The sequence below is a fragment of the Pyrgilauda ruficollis genome, unplaced genomic scaffold, assembly GCF_017590135.1.
Source record: "Pyrgilauda ruficollis isolate IOZ18807 unplaced genomic scaffold, ASM1759013v1 scaffold28, whole genome shotgun sequence".
Taxonomy (NCBI): domain Eukaryota; kingdom Metazoa; phylum Chordata; class Aves; order Passeriformes; family Passeridae; genus Pyrgilauda; species Pyrgilauda ruficollis.
The window spans coordinates 9,490,650-9,517,273 of NW_024524155.1; the positions used below are offsets into that span (position 1 = coordinate 9,490,650).

Below are 26,624 nucleotides of genomic sequence, written 5' to 3' on the forward strand. Positions count from 1 at the left end.
TACAAATGTAGATTTTAACTCCTTTTTAAACACAAAATGAAAATCTCATCTCCTTTGCTTTTAAGCAAAATAAGAGTGACCATTTTCTGAAATACTCCTGGGGGTTTTTTGTAGCTAGTATAAAAGTCTTTTTTCCTGTTGCTAAATGTACTAAATACCTGTTGGTGTTACTCAGAGTTGTAAGCTTACGCTCATCAGTAGAAGAACAAATAGAATAATAAGGGAATAGTAAAATACTCAGTTGGGATCTTTCTTTCCCTTTCCAGATGTTCAGTATTCAGCATGCACCTTAGACACCATATTTTAAGCTATATCAGTTGGTTGTACCAATTACTGGTTACTGATCCTTCATAAAATCTTTACATTTTATCTCACATTCTGCTGAACATTTAAACAGCTACCTAGAGTTCAGATAGCACACTTAGGTTTGAGCACCTGCAGCAGTGTGACTGGTAATAGATCATATTTGTGTTTATGTTTTGTCAAGATGTGTAGGATGTTAAGATGTTTTCAGGCAAACTGCTTGAAAAATACAGGATTTTTAAACTTCTCCTTTTGTCACTAGTTACTTTTCTATCCTTGAAAGAAAAATTGTGTACTAAAGATTATGTACTAAAGTCTACTAGAGACTCTCAAAAAGGAAAAAAAACCCAACTCCTCCATAAAACCGTGTTTATAGTTCAAGGGAAAGATCTTAAGACTGCTAAATTGATGCAACCCACTTGTGGACCTGCACGTGTTTTTGCTGGTTTGAGAATTCTAAGTTACCTATATCCTATTAGAGCTTAAGAGATGCCATCATAAAAATAGATCTCTCTACCATACACAGCCTTCTCTGTGTCTAACAGGACTAATTTTATCTGTGTCAGCGGACTCACTTTTGATTAACACGGTTGAAAAGTGAAGCCAGAATCAAACCTGCTGTTTGTAGGATTTATTCACAAAGGTTGTATTTTTCTGTTACTGGTTTTCATTTTTGAATTTTAGAAGCCCAAAGAGTTGGGAATTGAATGACTGTATTTAGAGTTACAGAACTAAATAAATGAAAACAATTTGAAATGTTTACAATCCTTTTGAATGTGCAGAGATACTTTTCTTTAAGCAGCTCCATGTAAGCCACAATTGGCTATTCATTTACATATATAGCTGTAGAACTCCACAATGTAAATACAATAGCTGTGCTGAAATTACCAATTGTTTTCTTCTAGAAACTACATTTGAGTGAAGATGTTGCTGGAGCCACCTTCATGGCAGCAGGGAGCTCCACCCCAGAACTGTTTGCATCTGTTATAGGTATGGAGCCCACACACAAGCTTTTTTGAGATCTGTTAAAAAAATCAGCAGCAGATGAAGCACAGGTACCCATTCTTCTGACAATTTATAATCAGCAATTGCGGCTGTCAGCCAGTCTGTGATTCATGGTATCATTAACTACTCAAAATATCTCATGAAAATGTGAGTCTTCTCTCAAAACACAGAGAGGAATGTCTGATTCTGAGCACAGGATGCAAGAGAAGAGATTTATTGAAGTCCCTTGAGAAGTAATTTGATATATTTGGAAACAGATTAAGAGCAGCTCTGAGGAGAAAGACTTGGGGGTGTTGGATGATGAGCTCATCATGATCTGTCACTGTGCAGCCAGTGTGCACTTGCAGCCCAGAAAACCAACTGTATCCTGGGCTGCACCAGAAGCAGTGTGGCCAGCAGGTTGAGGGATGTGACAGAGCTGAAAACTAAGCTGTGAAACAGAACTTACTGTTGAACTAACTAATTAAGAAATCATTTACTAACAGTATATATGTAGAGATTCTAAGCCTCAGCTGGGGAGCTGCTAGCTAGACTAAAAGCACAAATTATTACACAGAGAAGTGAGCCTTATTATGAAACGTGTTTTGGTTAATCTTTGAAACAGTCTCTATTTCACAAGTAGTACATGTTGTGAGTGACTGAAAATTAAATTACAGAGGTAGTTATGTATGTTTTTCTCCCTCTGCAGGTGTATTTATCACTCATGGAGATGTAGGAGTTGGGACCATTGTTGGTTCAGCAGTTTTCAACATCCTCTGCATTGTTGGTGTCTGTGGACTGTTTGCAGGACAGGTTAGTAAGATATTTGTCTTTACATAGTTCAATTGCTTACAATTTAGGGGTTTCCATGAGCATATATTAAAAAAAAAGACAAAATCACAGACAAAAATGGCATTGTGAAAAACCTCAAAGATTTGAAAGAATTTACAAATGCTTTACAAATAGTGACTGTTTCCAAAAAGTTCAGCTGTAGTGTCAGCACTCTGAACATGTAGCATACAGAGAAAACTGTTTCCTCTTCATACAATACTGTGTTTACTGTAAACTTATCATTGTCATCTGCTGATCCTTCCTGATACTGAGGACAGTCAAAGAATCTGGGACACAAGCATGAGATTTGCTCCATTTACTCAATAGATGGTCAAACCCTTTATCATATTTTTTCAGGGAGTAAGTCCAATGTATCCACGGATAAAAGGAACGAGAAACAATTGATTTGCTGCAGTACAATGAATTTTACTTTACAATTGAAATTATGACCAAATCAAGTATCTTTAGTAAGAAATGTATTTCAATAATGGAAGTTTCTATATGATTTTTATAACTGATACTTATTTTAGATCCATTGTCTAACAGACTGATACGTTTTCATTGTAACATAAAATTGCATTTGGTTTCAGCATGGTTGCTAGTAATAATAATTACTCTGCTCACACACCTAAGTTATTTTAAGATAGGGGCCTTTTTGTTTGTTTTTGAAATCCCATATTTTAGTTGGCTGGAGGTGTGGTGTTTTTCAGGTGGTTTGTCTCACCCAGTGGGCAGTGTTCCGGGATTCTGTATACTACACAATATCTGTGATCGTACTTATTGTGGTAAGTAGCTCTCTTATTGGTTACTGTGTTTCATTGCTTTATTTCTTAGTGGACCAGCCTGCTCACTATACACACTGGTAAATAATTATTTTCCTAGCTAGCTCTAGTGGCATCTGGAAGTGAGAGCTGTGCTCCACAATGTTGTATAAATGTGAAAATTTCATACAGCCCCATGGAATATGTGCCCACCATATCCTTCAGTGTCCATTGATTTTGTACCTAGGGTTTGTAAAGTTCTGCAGGCCAGTAGGATACTGTTATGCAGTGCAGATAGAACCCTCCTCAGACCTAGGAGACTGCTTGTTGTGGAGGTGAAAAATTTTGAGCTACACATCTGTTTTAAATAGAGAAGGTGGCTGTTTCTTGCTTCTACTCAGTAATTTTATTTCTGATTCTGGGTAAGTTTATCCATGTAGAACACAGGGGAAATACCACTTTGTTCATCTAGAGCAGTGTAGTAGTTCCTGAATGTACACATTTAATATGTCTGGTGGCAAGGCAGGGAAGAATGCACTTAGTCTGTATTTTGTAATGCAAGTGAATCACTAGCTGTGTATTCAGTAGCAGCAGTTACACAGGATGGAGTAAAATGTGTGTGACCACTTGACCCAAGAGGAGAAGTAAAACAGCTGCCTGTTCTGCTAAAACTAGTCTAGCTGTTAGAAGGACTCAAGAGTTTAGGTTTTTTGGAATAAGTGACTTTGCTGTCATTTGCACAACATAGCACGTGGGTACACGAGTACATATCTGTCTGACTTTCACACGCTTGCACCATTTCCCTAAACAGTTCTTAAAACAGCCACTGACAGAGATCCAGGCCTTGTTCACAAGGTTTGTGTTTTGTGAGGGGCACAATCCATACAGTGGAAGTTCTGGTTAGGAAGGGTCAAGACTTGAGTACGTCTGTCTAGATATGGCTGATACTTGCTGAACAAATTTGACTGTTGTTTGAGATAGATCAAAGAAATAGTCATTTATGTGTTTCCTTTTTTTCCCTCTTCTAGTTCATATATGATGAGAAAATAGAATGGTAAGTTGTGTAAATTATTCCGTGCAGTTCTGTATTTGCCATGAGGCTCACCAGTAAATAGAGTTGTAGTGTAACTGACTTTCATTCTACACCCTGAGAGTATGAGCTGGATTGAACACTTAGAAAATCCTATGTATTTTGTTTGGGCTTAGTTTTTATGATGGTCACGGAAAACTAAAAGAAAACCAGGAAACATTAAGGATGTACATAGGCTCTGTGCAAGGCCCGAAGTTTCCCATGTACAGAGAGGGTAACCAAAACTCTTCTGCTCTGATTCTGACTGTTAATATTTGTGGGGATGCCAGGTGTTCCAATGAACATTCCAATGTGAATCCTAGTGGAAGATCATAGACACCTTCTAACAGTGCTCTCAGAGTGCCTGGCCTGTGCTTCAGCACTGAATTGCAAAAGGCCTTGGTGTTATGGTGCCCAGAGGGTAGATGTGATTTCAGTCTGCATAGCACATTTCTGAAATACATGCATTGCATTCTATTTGCATGTTTATTGGAACTTGAGAGTCTACTTCCCTTCTCATTCTGCTGAGACACCATCTAATCTTAATGATGTGAGTCCTGTGTGCACAAATGTGACTTGTACCAGATGTTTAAGGTGCACTCCTACATAAAACTTGTAAAGCATACAGCTGTTTGAATGGCCTTCTAACACTTCTTTCTGTCTTTTTGAGGTGGGAAAGCCTTGTACTCATCATTATGTATTCATTCTACATACTTATAATGAAGTAAGTACGTCTCCTTACTGCACCCTTTAGATGTTAACTGACCATCATTCTTTTGGTCTTGTTTAGTCCCTGGCCTTCTGCCTTGAGGGCAATACAGCCAGTCATGTTTCTCTGTTAGATCTGTTGGGTTTTATGCTTAACCAATTTAATTCTAGGTTTGTGCTTAATCATCAGGAAACACATGCGTCCTTTTCATAGTGCACAGAGGTAAAGTAGCTTTCAAAAAAAGTGGAGAAAAATGTCATTTATACAAAGGTGTATATGAAAAGTTTGCAGGGACTCTGGATTGTAAACGCACATCGTGTCAGCTCTATACATATTTTGTACTCCCTGGAGAATGAGGTCAAGGAACATTAGATAGAGTCCTAAGCAGGTTGTTCACTGACATCTTTTTCTGTTGTGTCACTGCCTCTGACAGGAGAGTCAGAGGGCTCACTGTTACTGCAGGTGTCTCTGAGTCCACCCTTCTATTACAAGGTGCGTAGACTTAGATCCCTTGGTGCCCTCCACTCACAAATCACCCTGTTGGAACTCCCTTTTCTTCTACATCAAGTCTTAGCAGAGCTCATTGACAGCCCTCTTAGGTCCCACCCTAGTGCTAAGATAGATGTATTCTGTCTTTAGAAGGGTATGGTCAGCAGTCCCAGAAATGCTCAAGAACCCTCCCACAGGGAACAGAGTACTGAAAGAAACAGTGAACTGAATTGTGAGCTGATGCAGGAGGAAAGAAGCTGCTGTATAGTGAATGTCCTGGCTCCAAAGTCAACAGCTCCAGTGTTTTGCCTTCACTGAATCTGCTCTAGTGCCTTTTTGCAGTTTGCTGTATGTCACCAGATACAGGTGCAGTCCTTGCTTTCCTATCAGCTTGCCACTGAGTTGAACAGTCCTTTCTCTTCACTTGCTATGAATTGTCAGAGAACATGAGTCTAGGCTTTACTGCTTGCCTGCATAAGTTGTTATCAGGTGGTTTTAAAGTTTGCCAAGAAAATGCAAAAATCCAGCTTTTTTAGAGACCTTTTCTTTGCACTTTCAGGTACAATGTGAGGATGCAAAATTTCTTCACCCTTAAAAGCAAGAATGTTGGAAATGGTGACACAGTCAACAATGAGCTGGAAGATGGTAATAAATGTTATGCCTCTAGTTGTGATGACCCATCCATTCCATTACTATGGAAAGGTAAGGCTGAGCAGACAGGACTTGGAAAAAGAGTAGTTCACAGGATATCTTTTTTATTTCTTTTATGCAGATCAAAACAGTGTCACTGTTCAATCATAAGCAGAGTTAACTGGATAATTCAGCAGTCAGATTGCCACATTAAAAAAAAAAAAAAGATTTTTTTTCCTATATTCTGAAAACAAGCTGCTTTGCACATTGGCAATTTTTCTCCCTTTTTATCTCCTGTTCAGTGATGAGCTACATTGTGAAAGAAATACATTTTTTTAACCAAGAAGAAAGCAATTTTCACTTCAAAAATTAGTTTGGAATGAGAAGTTGAGACGTGGATGTTGAAGGAAAGGACATGGGCAGATCAGTGGGCAAGAGGGGGTTACATGTTGAGTTCAGATCCTCAGAAGACTGGGTTTTATATGCCTAAATAGTCTGTATACATCACCAGATACACATGTAAAATTGAAAAATGCAGGTTCTTTGCTATTTGTGTCTTTGTCATAAAGGAAAGAAGGTGATATCCAGCTTGTGGTACTGAAAGTAAGCAAAAATACCTGGGTATTTTTGGCTTGTTTTCTAAGCCTGTTTTTATCTTTGTCTTATCTCTCTTCTCTTCCCTTCTCTCTTTTCTCTATAGAGGAAAATCATTCCACTTTCAAAGCAGAAACCATGTAGTTTAGTGAGCAGTTGGACTGCCCTTAACAAGTGAGGACTCCTCACTTTGTTCTTTGCACACATCTCCCATTCTAAGAGGCTGAGCTCATCAGCAATGTTGGTAGCATTGGAAAGATCCCACAAATAATGCCAAACAGGAACTTAGAGGCTGACTCAGAGATTCCCACTCTTTTCTGCTTTTACTGTTTAGGCTGGCATTTCTTTAAGGTAGATATTGGTAACTATACCTAGAGGTATACCTACCATAAGGTAGGTATAGGTTTATTCAGTGACAGCACACTGCTACTCTCATCCTAGATAAGGTGTTTAGACAATGCTAACTTAAAATTATTTCTCACAGGACATTGTAGCATAATTAAATGATGGTGACTTTGAAATACTTTCATCTCATTTTATAATAAATTTTTGGGAGCATTGGCTCTGATATAGTGAGGTCTGTCACTTTCACGTGGATTTGTGTCCATGCAAGGTTCCACAGATGCTTCCTGTATTCAAGTGGAGACATGGAAAAAGGGTAACCCAGTTAAACACCACAGATACTAGTGGTTTTTAGTTTTGAGGAACTTGTTGGGTTCTGATATCCTCTCCCAGCAGGCTCTCCTCTCTAGCCCTTGTGGTAAAGAGATGATAGCACAGACTACTTGCCTGTCCATCTGTTTCCTTTTCAAGGAAATGTGTAGATTATTGAATGCTTCTGAAGAACCTGCAGGAAAAAAGTAAGAAAGCTCCACTAGCAACTGTCCACATGAGATTTCTTTTCTGATTTTGCCTCAAAGATGTGCTGATACTGCAGTTTCAGTCAGATTCCCTTTGCCTTCTCCAGCACTCATTACACAAATACCTGCTGCATTGGAGGGACAGTTGTTCAAAGAGCCAGAGTGTAGATACTGTCACATGCAAACGTGTCTGAGAAAGTACAGAAAGAGATTAAGGATTTGGAGTGAGCAGTGGGAGGGGAGGATGGCAGTGTTAGCCTAACTGCTCTACGTGTCGAGATGCTGTCCTAGAAAGCTGTCACATGGCTGCCTCTAGCTTCTTCCCTCCTGTTCCCTCAAAATATGCCATGACCCATCAGTCTAAGTTGACACATGCTGGCTTCACAAGCTGAGCTGCATTTTCCCCAGCAGCAGCTTTCAGAAAGGAGCACTGCTAATAGCAAGGAGAGAACTGGGGCTGGCCTCTGCCTTGCGCTGGTTAACAGTTTGAGGATCCACCAAAAAACCTCCCTTGGCTTCACCAAGGTGTAGGTTTGACCTTAATCTGATTTTCCACAGGAGGAAAGCCTGATTACCTCCTGTGGAGGAATAGTTGCTTTGGTGAGGAACCCTGTTTCTAGCAAGGACAGTCTGTTGCTCAGGGTGCAGGTAAAAGGTATAACCCTGTAAAGCTCTTTCATGCTTGTAAGTTTCATTACTTTCAAGAGCTTCCTGTGGTACAATATAAAACCTTTCATCACTCAAGTTTCAGAAAGAAAAAGGGGAGATTTTCACCATAAGAAAAATTTCATTTCAAGGGTGAGTTCTGCACACACAGGTAAAGGCAAACTAGATGTACTTTGTCAATACTGCTCCAATTTTCAAAGTACAAATGTGTATTATCCTTGACTTTTATTGTGTTGACCCAAATTTCCACCAGGTGGCATGGTTTGACCCCTGCGTGAAACCTAAAATTTGGATAAAAGCAGGTTTCTGAGGGACTGGGTTTCAGAGCTAAAGTCATCAAGAAGCTTTTTGTTGATTTTGACAGGGTTGTTGGTGCTGAACATTTGCTGGTGAGCAGTAAGTTTGTTGGAAAGAAAAGCTGTTCTCAGTAGAGTTTTTCTATAAGGATTATCACCAAGGAGAAGTGCAAAAGGCTTTTCTCCTTTTCACATTTCTTAAAACAACTTTCAGGTGGAGTCCATACCATATGGGGCTAAGGTATGTTGTTTTTTACAGGGAGTCATACTGAAAATAATGAATATAATAAGAGGAATGGGCCACAGCATGTCAGAATAGCTGCGGTACTTAAATATATATTTACTATGAGGTATTCTACATCAGCGTTGTGTTTTTAATTATGATACTTTTATCAAAGCTGAGTGTTTGCTTACTGTCTTCGTAGGGCTCTAAGAAACAGTTTCAGAGTAACTGCAGTGCTCCCATGTTTTTCATGTCACTGTAAGATGAAGTATTTTGGTTAATTCTCTGGAACTCACTTAGGAGCAGTTAATCTGATGAGACTGTTAATATAAGGCCTTTTTGTCCTTACCAGCATTGCTGTCAAACATGTACTTTTCTTTAGCTAAAGCAAATATTAGGTTTATGTGGTTGAGTCCAATTCTGTGAGGACTGATTCCTAGGAAATCTGTCTGGCTGTATATTCCTTCACATAAAAGCTGCCACACTCCAAGAGTCAGTGGAGTGGATGTGCTCCTTATTTGCATCATCAGCCACAGTACTCAGCAAGGTTAATTTGGTTTACATGTTGGGATGGAGGAGGATAATTGCTCCTTTACATTTATCAAATGTAAAGTTACTACTAGTTCTATTCAGTATGAGAGATGTTAAGCTGCAAGCAAGACTCCAGAGTGGATTCTTTGAGTAGGGCACATTTCTTTGTGAAACCAGAGATCTTATATTTATGACACTTCAGGTGACCCCAGTGTACTCACAGAACCCATTTTAGTGAAACAAGGCAAGACACTCAAATGCTTGGAAGGGTGAAAGTTGCAGATGTTTATTGGTGATTTACAGGCTTGCTGTTTTTTCTTGAATCATTATGGAGAATGTATTTCTTCAACTGCAAATACGCTAGAAGATGCTTGAGACAGCAAAGCCTTTATTGCATGATGTGACTTAGATGCATACAGCCTTCCTGAAAAAACAAAAATATTCAACACTGTAACAATGCAAAAGAGTAGCAATATAAGCTTCTGTGTGTTTAGAACAGGTCCATTTTAATTCCATTGTTTGAGTTAAATGTTTTCTTAGATTTCCTTTGCTTCCTGACTGGAGCCATGCACTAATTATCTTTCACTTCTACCTCCTAAATTCTCCTCCTCTTCCTAATGTAAGTAACAATACAAAATGGGAGGGAGAGGGGGAGGCCAAGCTAAGCAAAGCAGAAAACAAGCAGCAAAGATTTTTTTTCTGTACATATTATTATATGTAATAATTAATATTTATTATAGTCATGTATGTATTTCCTGCCCTGCTTTCTAACACCACATGGGTATGTCTCCTGTCTGCTGAGCCTTGCTCTGCTTGCTGTGTCTAGTCTGTAGCATTTGTGAGAATATTGGTTTGTTGGTGAGCTCCTAAAGTCCTTGCCTGTACTTGTGTTGATTCCCAATAAAATTTTGTCTCTACGTGTTCTTAACATGGTAGAATTTTGTTAACTTTGTAATCTTGGTATGGGTTCCTTTATATTAACAAAAGCTTACTTTGTTAGTTAGTCAGAACCATAGATTTGTTCTTGACAATTCTTGTAATAATTTCAAATTATTCATGTGAGAGATACTGGTAATACTCTCTGAAGGTAAAGTGAAGATTTCCAGAGGGAGTGAGCACAACATTAGGGCCTCCTGCATGTGCAGCACCTTGATCCAATGGAATAGCTTTAGAGGTTTCAGGAGTGCTGTCTACACTGCTACAGTGCAAACACTTCTAGAGAAAGGGTACAAAACTCTAGTGGGACATAAGCAAAGAAAACTGGTGCTACGGCATGAACAGCTGGGGAAAAACTGCTCCCACTAATCTGACAGTGGCTTGGTGGCTGCCTTAGTAGAGTGAAATCCCTTTCCAGCATAAAGAAAGCGCACAACTGATGAGGAGTTACACCAGGCTGCAGAAATATTAAAGGAAAGTCACTCATAAATTCCGGCATTCAGATAAGTGTTTCTGCCACCTGACCTGAAAAGACACAACTCTTGATGGTGGGATGCATGGTAGGGTCAATACCACTGCTAACTCTGTCCATTGTGATCATTAGTTAAGGGAATACAGCAGTATGGCAAAAACAGTGTTGTGATGGTGGATGAGATAATCTGCTCCAGCCCTCCCAAGTACCGGTTTCCTGAAGCTGGATTACGGATTATGATCACGAATAAGTTTGGACCACGCACCAGAATGCGGATGGCAAGCCGACTCATCATTAATGAGGTACGTTCATTAGGAAATGACCATGAGGCAGAGGGGTTACCAAAGAGCTGTGCTCATGGTGACCCTGGAATTCAGGTTCTCCCATGTTCCTATGGCTGGGAGAGAACTATGAGTTTCTCAAGCAGCTATATGAGAACAGATTTGAAGATTGATTCCCAGCTGGTGATGTTGTCTGTTTTAATGGGAGGGCAGTCAAAAAAGAGGGACTGCCTTATCTCCCTGACAGAAGATGTTTACTTCAGTGTGTGTGTGTGTATGTGTGCATGTGTGCACATTTAGATTTTATTTATAGCAGAAGAATTGGTTTTGATTATTACAAAAATGGTTAGGTTAAAAAAGGATAATGGACAAGGCAACCAAAAATTTTAAAAACTGCTCTTATATTATAAACACTTCAGGATCCCTTCAGAGACTTGCCTACCTCTTTAGTATTCACTGTAGTCCTCAACCCAAAATAAAAATGGACCGAAATATTTTCATGAGGGGCATCTGCCCTGGACAGTTTCAGTTCTCTCTTACTTGATACATTGACATGAGCCTATATTACTTGTTCCATACCCTGCAGCTAGTGGCAGGACTCGGCAAATGTGGCTGTTCTGAACTTGCTGAAGCACTAGGGGTGAAATCTTTGGCCTACCTACCTTGGGTTTTATGAAGGCAGGATTTTATAGTTTGCTCCCACAATATCAAATATGAGAGGTATTTACTCTGGCAAGTAAATAAATTTCAACATCATAACACAGTTCATGTGTTTAGCCAGCCTTATGAATTCCACAATAAAAGAAAACACCATTAATGTATTTGTAAGAAACATCCAGTTTGACAGTAAAATAGTGACAGGTGTTATGGTCAGGAGTAGAAGATCAGACAGCGCACATGGTGACAGTGGACTCTGTAATCCTTGAAGTCAATTCATTGATCAGAGAAAAATTCTTAATGGCTGTGTGGGTAGAAAGCTGATACTTGGCACTTTAAACATCTGCAGAAAACATTCTCTAAACTTGAGCATTTTGAATATATGGTCTTATGTATTCTTATATATTCACAAGTTTTGCAAAGTATTCAGATGGGATTTTTCTCTCTTTTTCACTAGAGTATGTTGATATTGCTTTCAGAAATTTTTTTGCATGTTGTGCAGTTACTTTATTTTTCAAGACATTTCAGAGCACTTTTTAGGAATTTGCTAGTTTGTCAGGAAGAGAACACTTTTCAACCCTGCATTACCTCATCTAATGAACTAAAAATAATTATTTTTTATAAAAGTAAGAACTTTACTGCTGCATCTAACATTCTCCAGTGCATGAGTGGGTGTATATACTGATGTTTAAAGCCTATTCTTGTAATTGTTTTACTGTGTGTTGGAACTGCAGGAGTTCTTACACATGCCTGCAGGGCCAATTATGAGCTTCATGTACCCAGACAAGAGCAATAAGGATTAGTCTTGCTTTTGAAATTAAAAATGGGAAGTTCCAATTTAGCTCAGTGAATGGAGTTGTGAAGGAGGGAGAAGAGTTGGATCTGAGAAGAAAGATCCTGGATAATGAGTCCTTCATAAGCCAACTCCAATTGTGCAGAGGTGTCTTGAGTGTTACCGTTTGGTTATGGTGCTGTTGCTGGTATGAGTGGGAACTGTTGCGTGAGAAGTGCTTTAGAATACCACATTGGTTCTACCATGGGTGGAACAACAAATGTTACAACATTCTCCATCATGCCTTGAAAGACTCCTGCCAGTAATTTTGAAGTGGATGGTTGACCTGGTGAAGCCTGCTGAAGACAGGTAGGCCACTGACAGGTTTGTTGTTGACTGAAAGGAGAGCTTTGAGGAGAAACTTCATGGCTCATGTGACTGGGGCTGGACAAAGAGCAAAACTCAGGTGTCACAAAGTAAATACTTTCTGAACTATGGCAGTTTTGTGTTTTGACACTGCAGCGCCAGCGGTTAATCCAATCTGCCAATGGCTCAAGCAAAGCACTTCAGAACAGGAGACAAGAGAATATTGAAAATGGAAACATCCCTGTGGGAAACCAAGAGGAGGAGAATGAACAGGACAGTCTAACTCCATTTTCAGTGCCAGGTAAGGCTTACTTTCTAGATGTTTATATTACTGAAAAAGAAGATAATTTAAATGCCAAAGTCTGGGTTGTAAGAAAGACAACATATGCGGGGCAAGAGGAGGAAAGGGATTGGTTTGACTGTCTGAAGGATGAATTTGCTGACAGTAAAACTGGGCTGGAGGGTGGGTGGCTAAAAGCAGATCTGTGGAAAGTGTTTTCCAGTCATCATGGACAGCCATGTTAGAAGTGCTGATTTGCCAGAGGTGAAGGGAAAACAGGAAAGGGAAGTTTATATTGAAATATGTCAGAATGACCTGATGAGCACTGCAGTACAAGTAATTTTGAAGTCAGCAGTTAATAATGACTTGCTGGAGATTGCTAAGACAGAGGCACCTTGGTGTATAAATACATAATAAATTGGTTTAGTGAGTGTAGTGGGGGAGGCTTCTTGGACGAAAACTAAAAAAGATTTAGGGAGACAGAAAGTGTTTAAAATTGTTAGTGTAGCTGTATGCAATAGTATTCACGTTTTGAAATTTTTTGGAAATTCTTGGGTGTCAAGGGCTATGTATAACCAACCTCTTGTGCTGGTGCCCTTGGCACATTGCAGGTTGACTCCTGTCCAGATGCTTTGGACATTAGACAGCAGAGATTAGATCAGCCCTCACAGACATGTAGTCTGTCACATAATTACTGTTTAACATAAGTATTGCTTGGCATGGATAAACACCACATTCAGTGAAAAAGAAGAATTTTACGTGTTATATGTAATTTCTTAGTGATCCCATTTCTTCAGTTGCTGTCATTGTAGAAGAGATGTTTGTGATTGAACAAATGTTGAGCATACTGTGTGAAGACTAGATGATACTGTGTTTTCCTATGTTACTGTGCTCCCACAGGAGCTTCTTGCAGTCAGCAGTTATGGATTGGAGTGAAGAATGGAAGCAAACAAATTCACTGAAGATAGGCCCATTAGATGAGCTTCTGTTCATTCATGAGATAGTGAAAAAAATATTTTTATTGTGTGGTGAACTAACAGGATGCAGGTCAGCAATATGCTTGTGCACATGAGCACATTAATGATAAGAGCAGTAGTAATAATAATAATAGTAATAATAACAACAGAAACTAATAAACAACTTCTAAAAAGGAAAAATGTCTCCCCAAACAATCTAAACATTGCTGAATCCTGGAATCATTAAGGTTGGGAAAACCCTCTGAGATTATTGAGTGCAGGCGTTAACCCAGCGCTGCCATGTCCACCACTAACCCAAGTTACTGAGCACCACGTCTCTGCTGCCTTTGACAGTGATTCCACTGCTTCCATGAGCACTGTGGAAGCTTGACCACCCTTGCATGTGTTGGCAAAGAAGACTTTGAAACTGAGATGGTTTTTAACGAGTTTTTGGATACAAGTTTTGATTAGGGTAGTTCAATCATGTATTTCTTTTTACTTTCCATGCAGCTTTTTTATGAATAAAACATGGATAAATTTCATATTAGGGCTTCAAGTGTGTGACATTCACAATAGACAAACTGCTTTGAACTAAAGAGGAAGTTACTATTTATGTCACTGGTCTTCTTTAAATGCATTTTTTCTGCATTTTTGAGAAAGTCCTTAAAGATAAAGTGAGGTTTAACAGGCCAGAGTGGAACCACTGGTGATTCGATTCATACTGAATGGAGCAAAAGTTCAACATGAGCACAAGAGAGTTGCATAGAAGTGAATAAGTGATTGTATAAAATCCTCATCATTACCTTCAGGTATAGTCACTCCTTGTTGTCTGGAGTTGATTATCCGTTGGCTGGATTCTCATTGCTCAACTCATATATTCTGACTGAGAATTCTTTCATTATGCTTTCCAAAGCTCCACTTTAATAAGTTTGGTGGAAATGTGAGGATCCAGCATTATGCTTTGCTGTTGTTTAAGTACTGTGGCACAATCAGTAGCTTAAAAAAATCTGGACATTTAAAACTCGCTTCAGGGAAAAGGTAGTTTGCAGAGAATTTTCAAGAATCTCCCCTCAGGTCTTCTTTGATGTATTTTCAGGCTGGGAATAAGACACATATATTTTCTAAAGATCAGAAGTTCATGTATTTTTTCAGTACTGGAAAGTGTTCTCTGAAGAACAGGCTTTCAGTTTTCAATATGACTTTCCAATTCAATTGGTTGTGGTGTCCTAGACAAAAAATCCACTCTTGTATTTTAGGAGCTGCAACTGCAATGGCTGTGAGTTGGCCCAACCCCTTTTATTGTGATGTTTTGTAGTCACGTTCTTTAGCCTAATTTGGGATTTTACTTTCTTTCTTCAAATTGCGTATTCTAGATACTTTTGCAAGAACAAGTTTGGGGTTTTTTCTGAAACAGAAGTAAATGAAGTATAAATTTTCATCTCTGAATTAGTTTCATCTGATGACAAATTATTATTTGGCATCTTAAAATGCATCTTTTGCATTTTGTTCTTTTTTTATCCTCTGTCAACAGGAGTGCTCAGCAATAAGTGTAGGGCTTTAGCAAGCAGAAATAGAGAATATAGTTGTTACATGAAAACAGCCCCAAACTGTTTCAGCATATATCCCCTTTGTCAAACATCCATAGAGATTCACTCCCAAGTGTGGGTGTGGTTCAGGCCCATCCTGAAAAAGGAGACAACATACAGTTTTTATGGAAACTACATATGATATCATTCAAACAGCCTTTGCCTTTGGTTTCCCTGTGGGAAAAACACATTCTCTTTAGAAGAAGAATTTCTTTCTTGACCTAACCTTTAGACTTTGATGATTATCTCCCATGAGAAAGGCTCATTTGAAGCTTTACAATTTGATTACAGTTGTTTGAAAACAGGTCTTAAACTTTTTAAAAACACACCCCACAGATCTGAATAAAATAGGACAAAACTGGGCAGGCGTATGTTGACAACAAAATGCCGTGTTAAAGCCCTTGCATAGCTCAGTGGTCTTTTAGAGCCCAGACTGAGAAAAGCACTTCTGTGCAGCTCTTAATGGATGCTTAAATCCTTCCATTGTCACATGTTCAGCACCCTTTAAAATACTCTGTGATCTCAGCTTCTGATCATTTCACAGGAATGAAGAACTACTTCTCTTACAGAACTGGAGCATGGATGCTTTATATAAGTCGTGATGGTGTTAGCTAAAACAGGAATAATAATTCCTTGAGCTAAAATGAGATGGCAATAAAGGAGATTAGCAATCCTATCCATTTTTGTTTGGATCCAAAATACAAAGATAACCTGTGGGGTAGAAGCAAAAAAAAATTAACAGTATCTACTAAAAACATGTAAAATGTTTGTACTTGGTCAAAACAAATGTTTATCTTCATATTCTGATTCCAGTCACGATTTTATGAAGAAGCCTAGGGAAGAGTGAGACAGGAAAAGTTGTTGTTCAGCTGTTTTCACCTCAAAGAACTTTGTGGTCTGGATGTAAAATTTTGATCTAAAATTCCTTAGTGTGTTTTTTCTTCATTAACGTAATGTTAATGTATAATTGTCATTGAATCTTTGGAAACATTTAACACCCACAACATCCTTTGAGAAGGAGCTTCATGATTTTGTGAAGAACCTTTTACTTACTTTGAACCTGGCTCGTACTCACTTCACTTGATGTCTTCCTTCATTGGAAACACGGTGGACAGGGCAAACCCAGTGCACCTCACTTGAACACTCAGGAGGCTGTTGATATTTGTTAGACAGCAAGGTTAAAAAATACAGAATAAACCAGGCCAAAATCCAGCCAAGTCTAACAAAATGTGGGGGGTACCTCTGTTCAGTTACATCTTACTTTTGTTGAATGTTGTCTTGTGTAAACCTATGGTAACTCTGAGAGTAAAGCTCGTTTCTGTGTACTGGATAAAATTGTTTTTTTTGTAGACCAGTTTTCTCTGTACCAAAAATGTGTATTTAAGAGAGGATTATTGGCATAAATCCAAATATTCGAAGTGTGGTAAAGGCACAGGCTAAAAATAGAAATCTGAGTTGTTTTGGACAGATTTCACAGTCTGGAATTTGGAACTTGTATTCTGGAAAATGAAACTTCCGAGAAGAGTATCAGTAGGTTGAAAAATAGTCTGTTTTGGATGAGGATGAGAAGTAAAACCTTGGTATTTTCCAAAGGGGAAAAAAGTTTCCAAAGGTCTGTTGCAGGAGAACTGCAATAAAAATATTTTATTATGTCTGCTGCCCACTTGGAAGGATGATAATGACTGAGCCTCTTTGGATACTATTTTACACACTACATAGCCTTTTTCTAGTGTGCTCATAGAGAGAATCTCTTGCCTCCACAATTTATAGGCTAATTTGCAGAGCTGAAATCAATAAGAATTTTCCAAGATAGTGGAGAGTCAGCTGCTGTGTTAATTTTCCTAATAGAAAATTGAAAGCCATTTTCTAAGAGTTTTTTTATTTTATTTTGCAACAGAAATTTTTCAGTGAAAAAGAATTCTGATGGAAAATTCACAGTAGATCTAGTTTGTTGTATCTGTTTCATTTTTTTCTATATTGAGTACCATACTTGGGAGAAAAATTTGGTTTTCTCTGTTGTGTTTAGGATACTGCACATGACTTGAAATTAAGTTTTCAGATTGTCTGATTTACTTGTATTGAAGCTTTCCAATCAGTCTGATCTCTGATGAACAACATTTTCTAAGAGAAATTTACTTGCTGTATAGGTTATTGCAAAGTTCCTAGTGTAGAGGCATATGTGTTACTTTTACACATTTTCAGGTTGAGAATTGACTTGATATTGATAATAATGTGTGGGTGTAAATTCATCTTGTAAATACAAAGCTTAATTAGAACCAAGGGCACAGGTGTTTGGAAAATAATTTTTAATTATAGAAAAAACAAGTTGGTTTTTTTTTGTTTGGTTGGTTGAGTTTTGTCCTTTCCAAATGAAAAATGATAGATTAAAAAAGATTAAAAAGGAATTTAAAAAATTAACAATTATTAAGTAAAGCATGAAAAAAGTTTGCAGTAATAATCTTTTTAGGCAAGCCTGGATGTGCCTCATTTTTATTCTAAGTTTACCATCAACAAAAAATCCCTGAAAAAACAGCAATCAGTAGGAAACTTCAGGAAGCCTTTGTCATTTCAATTAGAGAACACCTTTCCCAGTTTTCAAGTTACCTTAGGAGATTTATATGAATTCACAAACATACAGTTATGAGGCTCCTGTGTGCCTATTAGATTCATGCCATTCAGGGATGTTACAATTTTTTTAGCTCAGCCAGCTGGTCATTGCTTTGTGTAAGGAGATGCTTCTTTCACTTGGGAAGGTTTAGGTTCTGAAGTTAACTAGTGTATGGAGCTCAGATCTGTGCTTGGCTGACACACTTTTAAAGGGAAAAATAAGTGGAAAAGTGATCAAATTTAACTTATTACAATAACGTAGGTGTGATTCCTGATGGTGTAGCTACAGACTCCACTCTGTTTAAACTTGAAAAAGTGTTTTCTCTGCAGCTTATGTTCTAGGACATGTGGGCTGTCTGCACTATGTGCCTTTGGAAGGTCTGTTTCAGACTAGCTCTAGCTTGGTCCCGTGGATAAAATGCCCAGTATAACTTGGAGCACTTTTAATTTTGTGCCTCTGGTTCAACTTTATACCAAGTGAATGGAATGTTACTGGTGTGATTCAAGGCTGTTCCATGTTGCAGACTAAAATTGCAAACCAGAAAACATTAAGTGGGGTCAATCAGTGCATTTACTGCAAGAGTACACTTCTGATCTAAAGGTAAACACAAATGCCACTTCACACTTTTATATTGAGCTCCTCTCAGCTTTCTGAGAGTGTTGCAAATAGAACTCTATTTTTTCCTGTAAGAAGTGCTTTCTCTAGCTCCTTAAGGAAATACTTGTTTCTTCTCAGGGCTCTGATATGTGTTGCTGGCTTTGTTCACCAGGACGCACAATCTGTGTGTGAAAGTAATTATTGTGAGCATAACATCTGGAAAGATGAGTAGCCCAGGAAAGTGTTGAAAATGAGCAGAGCTCTTTGTTTTAGGGCTGCCACTTCATTTTCAGAAACATTGTAATCAAGCTCTTTTGTAATGATACCTCTCTGAACTATTTGGCGTGCTTGGCTTCCAAATGTCTGTGGAAACAGAAAAAAAATGGATGTATGAAGTAGTGAAAACAAGTCCTTGCAAAAAAACCCTAATCTTCTTGTTTTACAGCAGAGTGTTGCGAACAGAGTGTGGACCAGTGTTACTTTCTGTAATAATATTCTGTAATATTCTTTCATTATTGAGGCAGGGGGGAGTGCAAAATACACCTTTCCTTGGTTTTGTGGGTTGCTGCAGGAGCCTTTAAACCCAGGGCTCAAAGGATTGGGTGGTACCACTGTTAAAACAACTGTGCTGGGGTCTTGTAATGGGACAGAACAGCTGTGTATTGAATAATGGCCTAAATGGGAATGATCATTTTCTTCCTTGCACGTGTACTAGGGAGCTACTCAACAGTTGTAAAGCAATTTGTCATGAGCTATAAGCATACTTCACTGTAACATCTTTATCGTTAAATATTTTTATTTATTATTTTAGAGTGGGTGGTCAAAACCAAAACAACAGAACGGCAAAAGTACTTTCAAAAGAACTAAAAAAAAACCCCAAAACTTTGCATCTTGTAGCTGTATATTGATTGTGCATTTATCTAAGCCAGGTGAAATGAATAAAGTCATCAGTTTCCTGAGAAAATAAAGTCTCACTTCATTGAGGTCGCTGCTAAATGTACTTGAAAGTCTTATAAAACTTCCAAGTTACAGCATAAGAGTAGACTTCCTTAGCCCTATGTGCCACGTAAGTTCCATGACCCAAGGAGCTGAATGAAAGGGCCTGAGGTAAAACCAAGGCCAGATATACTTAAGGCTTTATATGAAAGTTTATAAAAGCTAGAAAACCAAAACACAAAAGAGAAGCCAATGTAGAATGTGTCATGTAAGCTGCTTTGGCCATGGTGGTTCCGAAGTATTCCAGGCTTACTGCAAATGGCCGCTCAGCTTCTCTTGTTAACCCAGCAAACCCCAGAATTGCACACCACTCTTCCCCAAAGTCTCAAGCCTAGTTGCCATGTAATGAATGCAAATGTAACTCCCACAAACCATCTAGCTAAGCAGTTTCCACTCAAGATGTTGTGTGGGGAAAACATCACCACTAATAGAGCCAGGAATTTTAATCTGACATACATCCACTCAAACTCAGCAGAGATAATGGAAAGGCAAGCCCTCCTCCACTAGTAATTAGGTTTTCTTGGAAATGAGCAAACATAGCTGTGCCAGTGGTAAGGCACTATGCATTCTCAGTTAAGCATTTGTGAGTAATTCAGCATACTAAACAGGATCCCAGACAAGATGTATTCTCCAGCAGAGGCTCTAGCTGTTCTTAAGGCAATTCTGTTTCTTTTACTTATGCTACTGAAAAGAGAAATGGCACTGCCTGTGTGTAGCAGCACCAAAGTCAGTCAGATTACACCCACACAGATCAGAATTGGATCCACAATTTTTTCAATCAGTCATCCACTGGCCCTGCCTTTGGGATTATGTGCTGAGGATATTACTGGCCTAGGCCATGCTGACTTGTTGGACTGTGAACCAAGCTTAGCAACTTTAGAACACAGAGTAAAAATTAACTATCTAGGAATCTTTAAGTAATCCAAACTGTAACAAATTAAGCAGGAAGAGGTATAAACTACCATAGGATATTTCGTAGAATATTTACAGCCTTGTTAACAATTAAAGAGATGAGTGAGCCAAGAAGTGTCATTTCCTGGACAGAACAGGTAGAAGATAACTGTTTTAAAAAACATCTGTGCAGAAGTGTACGTAAGCAGAGAGAAAAAGGTCTTTCCTGTAAAATCTGTAACAGATCCTCAGTGACATGTAAAAGTCTAGAATTAGAAATAACCCTGGGACACTTCAGTAGTTTTATGCATTAGAAATTCCATAACCACAAGCTATAAATGGGACTAAAGAGCAAAGCTTAGTCTAAGATTTCCTGGTGAGTTGATGACATCTCAAAATTCACAAGGAAATCTCAAGTTAGAAAGCCGTTTCATAACTTAAGCAAGAAAATATAGGTCTAGAATATATACAAAAGTAAATTATTAAAGACGTTTACACTCAACAAGTTAAATTAGACTAGTAAGTAAGTAGCCACCCAAGCTAGGAATTTGCAAATTTTGCAGGATTTCTCCAAAACTAAAGCTGCCAGAAACTAGGCCCCTGCAAGTGCTCAGAGCCCCAAACTCCAGCTTTCATCTGATACCCAGATCCTGGGGAAATGACTTCTTTTTCCCCTGGAAAATGGCCTCTGTTTGCAGCCACTTGCCCTGGCCAACCCTGGCAACATAAGCTAGAAATTTGCAAATTTTGCAGGATTTCTCCAAAACTAAAGCTGCCAGAAACTAGGCATTATAAACATTACATACATTATAAACTGTTGTTTATAATGTAGCTAAATAACTTCACTGGAAGGTGTACCTGATGATTTCCTTCAATGTGATCAATTATATTATTCAAAACAGCATATTTTAGCAGATCTCAAGCATAGTTAATGATGGAAACCCTTACTTGGATGGAAACATAATGTAAAGAAAGCCTAAGCCAAAATGGCCACTCTCACTTAGCCTGATAGACACATTTGTCATCCTGCTTGAAGGATGCCTCATGAACTGTATGAATAGTACCCCATTTACTTATGGCCCAGTTATAAAATGGTTCTGTTTTATGTATTGAAATTACATTTGCAATACTGTAAATTTTAAAGAAGTGACAAGGTGTGTACCGGTCTTCAGCAATGACAATTCTCAGGTATTTCTCACCAGTTGATTTTGGAGAGCTGTACAAGGGAGGTCACTCCCTTGTTTCTTTTTCCAGAAGTTTTCTTTTACCATTTCAAGGTGGTGTTGTATGCAGACAGAGAGACTTAACAAATCTAGACCTTCTGAGTACCAGTTTGTTTAAACTTCTGCCCAAGTTCGAGCAATAAAGCATGTAAAAAAAATTTCCATGTTCATAGGTTGGGTTTTGTACTTCTGTTTTTTCTGTTGCTGCACAGAATGTACAAGTCATTTTCACAACCTGGATTTCGATATTTCTCTTAAGGTGAGAGGGTGGGGTTTTTTTGGTTGGTTGGTTTTGTTCTTGGGGTTTTTTAATTCTGGATTAGAGTAATACATTTAAAAGAGCAACAAACTTCACTTAATTTTGCTTTTAATATCAGCTGTGATTTTAAATCATTGTAATTCTTCCATGGATTTTCATAGATCTTGGCAGACTTATACGAAGATACTGGATGAGCATGCAGAACTTGGCTGAAAGTGACAAGGCCAAGTATAGTTGAAAGGTACCCTGGAAAATGAGCTGACATGCACGATTGTAAACATCCTTCTGGGATCATCTGCTCTGCTCAAAGAGGTGTAACTGAGCCTGGGATAGTGATGGGAAAGCTCAACTGTTTCTTTCCTTTGTCCTGCAGAGGGAAAAATGAACAAAGTTAAATGGCTTTTGACATGGCCATTGATATTCTTGCTGTTTACCACAATTCCAAACTGCAGCAAACCACGCTGGGAAAAGTGCTTTATGCTGACATTTGTCTTGTCCACTCTCTGGATTGCCTTGTTCTCCTACTTCATGGTGTGGATGGTAAGTGTATGTAGCAGGACTTCGTGCTGAGTGAAATGTCCGTCTCAAAGTATGTAAAAATCTTCTGTGCATTTGTCAAAGAAAGCCATGTAATTGTAGTGCAATCTCTTCAGCTCATACAGTAATTATTATAATTTTAGCTTTTTGCTGCCTTTTATTCTGCTGAAATAATTGGGCCTTTACTGTAGAGGGCACAATACAGTACAGGAAGGTAGTGGAGAACATCTCTACTTTCCTCAAATGCCTGTCAGGCATTTGAAAACCACTTTATGTTTCCTCTCATGAAAGATCATGTTTTCTCTATACTTTTTGCAACTTTCTATATAATTTTTGCATTTTAAAACAATCCTGTAACATAGACTGTGTCTAAGAAATTCATTTGCAGGCCCAAGCCACACATTTGTATCATATGTCCTTTGGAAGGTCATACTCTGTACCTTGGTTCCATATATAGATATTGCTTTCACAAATGAGAGAGGTGCTCATTAAGACTGCAGCCCATACTGCTTTAAGAGGCAGCTGGGCCAGAGAACCTTGTTACCAGTCTCAGCAAGAGAGTCATGCTGACTTCTATTCCTGGGCCTCTGCTCGCCCCTGAAGATAAGGTTTGTCAGTTGAGTTCCTAAAATACACCTTTTCTTTAGTGTAAGGTCCAATTTTCCTCATGTGATAGACTGGCAAACTATTTCAAGAAAACAACACAGCCTAGAAGACTTCCATCCTTAGCAGTCTCAGCAGGGAAACAGCTGTCTGTCCCCAGTTCAGTCTTCTCACTCTCACAAGCCTGTTTCCTTTTCAGCTGCTTTTTCTTGATGGTTTTTCAGCCCTCTTTGGATGTTCCAGCTAAATAAGTTCTCTGTCCTTTCTGAGAGCTCTGCTGCAATCTTCAGTGATTCCCTAAGCTCTTTTCAAGGCGCATCTGGAATATCAGGGGACAGTATAACCAGACATGCTCACTTCGGGATTATATGAGAAGTCACACAAGAAACTAGTTCCTTCTTCATGTGTTAGGTTATAATAAGTTCTTTATATCTCTGCCACTGTATTACAATGTAATATTGGTTGCAGTCCTTTTGAGAATAGAACCAGTGAGAATGCTGCCATTTGTGGAAACCAAAAAAACCCCAAGCCCACAGATTTTACTGTATCTCCTTAAAACTGCAGTATGTCATGTTAGTACAACAGGAAATGGAGATTTTGTTTGTTCATAGAATGTTGAATAATAAGACCCGAAGTACTTTTCCTTTGCACAGGATTGGTTTTAGGCTGGTTATTCCACAAGTATTTAATTTGCAGAAATGGATAAGTATTCTGAGTCTATTCCTGTTGGAGTCCACACCAGAAATCAAAGTTAAAGAGTATGCCACAACTGGCATACTCTCCTCATTGGAATGACGAGACTTTCCAAATATGATAAATTAATCTACCTTCCTCCTTGTTCAGGTGACTGTGATTGGATACACCCTTGGGATACCAGATGTGATCATGGGCATTACTTTCCTGGCTGCAGGAACAAGTGTCCCAGACTGCATGGCCAGCTTAATAGTAGCAAGACAAGGTACTGTGTCTGCTGAAGCATAACTGCAGTCTTACATATATAAGATTGTTTCCTCCATACACACAAATTGTCAGTGCAATTTTATAATTTTATTTTAATTTTTACTGTTTGAGAACCTCATTAAAAGCCAAAACAATTTGCTAATTATTGTGAACCAAAAAAATTATCTTTTGCTTATTGGGATGGGGCATTCTAGCATTCTAGAAGGTGATTCTACATCAGATGTCCCATGCATGGTATGTATCAGTCAGGGTAAAAGGACAAAAGTCATGGACAAAACTAGAACATCAGCTATTAAAAACTATTTTGAAGAAGTCGCACTGGCCAGCACATCTCCATGTAAAACTTGTACTAATGTCTAGAAGGCCTCTCAAATCCAAGGAAGTGAAGTGCTTTGAGAGGATCTGGCAGAAGTCTTGTTGTTCCAGGCAGAGTTCTCATCCAAATGCTGACCTCTTTCCCACTGGAACATATGAATAGCTGCACTGGAAAGAGTTTTGGATTACTGACATCTACATTTTCCTCAGCTGTTCATTTGAAATTGTCAAAGACTTTATAATTTATTTTTAAATTTTGTTTAAGTTTCATCATGTTTCCTTTTTTTATTTGTAAAATGCTGGTAGCAGCATCCCTTCCTGTTGTTGAAAAACATTAGAGTTGACAGTGTGATCCTCTGCACAGCAGTAGAATTAGAAAATGACCTAATTTTATTCTTTTCCAGTATTTCAATTCCCATAGCCTTTTTTTTAATCAGATAATGATATCTCCAGCACACATCATTGGGCAAACAACAAGGGCTTTTCAATGATAAATTAAGTACTCAAAAGCCCCACCTTTGTAATTTGAGATAGTAGTAGTGCTGTTAAATGTTGCTTGTTTGAAAAGTGTTATATATTGAAAGTAAATAATTTTCCATGTTGCATTATTTGTTGTGTGCAGAATATTCTCATAAAAGTACAACAAAGTCTTCAGAATTATTATGGAACCAGCTTCCTACTAAATTAATTTTGCACATGTATTAATTTAAGTGAACAGGTTTTCTCAAGAACAAGGAAAATGTTACATTTTTAAATTAACAGACTGCTTCTTTAGATTAGTTCTTCTGTTGTACTAGGCAAAAATACTCCAAAGATTGTTTACTCTGAAAATTCAGGTAAGCACTGGATTGACAAAAAGGGGCCTGATGCCCTTAAAGACAGTACAGGGACTTTGCACTGCTTGAATTCAAGGAGTTGTTCACTGACAGAATGCAGACAGGTATAGATGGACACTAGCATCATTAGATCCAAAGCATTACCTTACAGATCCTGTATTTATGGTATGGTACTGTCTGTCTCCACTCTGTTTGCTCTGAAACTACATTTGGGAGATGTCCTATTTATGCCAGAGTTCCTTTTCAGTTCCTTCCTTTCTGGTATTCACTTAGTGGAAGTGATTCAATACTTAGGCCAGGTCTAAGGGGTCTAAGTTAGCAGGGACAGAAAGAATTTTGCCTTCCTTGTATCCACTGACATTGGTGCAGAATGAGATGCTAGCCAGTGGTGAGCATTAGAAGTAGATTTTGAATAATACTTAGGTATTTTACCACTGTTTACCTTTCTTTTCCTTTCCTGTAGTATTTTACTGTTCTTGAAGTGAAATTATTACTGATTAAACCCCACTGAAGTGCATAATATCTTTGACTATCATCTGGTTGGTTACTTTCAGGATCTCTTTTCATTCACATGAGATAAAGGTCACATATCCACATACTAAATCCAGTGCCTAATCTTCAGGTTCCCTGTGGCTGCAGACTACTTAGAAAAGACTTTAACATACGCCTCAGGTGCTGCATGGCTACCACACACTATGTAAAGGCTTTGCAAGATACAAGGAAGGTGTAGTTGGAGTGAGCAACTTTTTTTTCAGAAGTCAGGCCAATGGAAATTATCTCCCTACCTCAGATACTCTGGCCAGTTCAAGGGGGATTGGATCAAAGTGGATCATTCCCCTTTAGCTTCCTCCAGTGCACAGAGTAATGGCCATATACTTTGATATTTTCAAAGATTTGTTTTTTGTGGTTTTTTTTTTCCTCTGCAGGCCTTGGTGACATGGCAGTATCCAATACAGTAGGGAGCAATGTCTTTGATATTCTGGTGGGACTTGGTGTTCCATGGGGTTTGCAGACCATGGCGATCGATTATGGATCAACTGTATGTATACTTGGCAAATCTTTCATTTGCACTTTTATTCTATTTTAAAAAAATCCTAAAAAGAAAGCATGCAAATAGAATAAATTTAAAACCAAACTGTTAATCATATTATTAGTTGCTAAATAAGGTGTTATTTCTTTGCCAAGGAACCCATTTAAGAAAGCAATTCTTCTTCCACAAGCTGCAATTAATTTCCAGTTTGTCAACTGGAGTACATACACTGTGTTGCAGAAAATAATTGCCATGGGTGGTTCATGGCTCTGTCATTTTCTTGCTACACAGCTTCCAGTAAACCTGTCTCCATGTACCTCAGCATTTTTGTAACTAAGACCAAATAACAGCATATCTCTCTCTTCTGAGGATTTTTTACATAAAATCCGTTATAAATGCTCACTTCTTTTTTTAATGGAGATGGGATTATTTTACATTCGGTTTGATTCCTTAATCTTCCCATTCTTCATTAGGATACATCTGTTACGGATTTACATAGTTCAAAATATGTAAGGCA

The 26,624-nt window shown here is 38.4% G+C and overlaps 1 protein-coding gene across 1 annotated transcript in view; it reads left to right on the forward strand.

The window, feature by feature from the left end:
* LOC121355929 (ras and Rab interactor 3-like) overlaps positions 1 to 26,624 on the forward strand; it is a 152,724-nt gene that overhangs the window by 50,504 nt on the left and 75,596 nt on the right. The window contains exons 4-14 of the mRNA XM_041471814.1: positions 1,209 to 1,293; positions 1,997 to 2,100; positions 2,829 to 2,903; positions 3,908 to 3,933; positions 4,619 to 4,672; positions 5,706 to 5,848; positions 10,487 to 10,656; positions 12,587 to 12,731; positions 22,200 to 22,366; positions 23,810 to 23,924; positions 26,004 to 26,116. Coding sequence (XP_041327748.1) covers positions 1,209 to 1,293; positions 1,997 to 2,100; positions 2,829 to 2,903; positions 3,908 to 3,933; positions 4,619 to 4,672; positions 5,706 to 5,848; positions 10,487 to 10,656; positions 12,587 to 12,731; positions 22,200 to 22,366; positions 23,810 to 23,924; positions 26,004 to 26,116 — 1,197 coding nt within the window. The remainder of the gene's footprint in view (positions 1 to 1,208; positions 1,294 to 1,996; positions 2,101 to 2,828; positions 2,904 to 3,907; positions 3,934 to 4,618; positions 4,673 to 5,705; positions 5,849 to 10,486; positions 10,657 to 12,586; positions 12,732 to 22,199; positions 22,367 to 23,809; positions 23,925 to 26,003; positions 26,117 to 26,624) is intronic.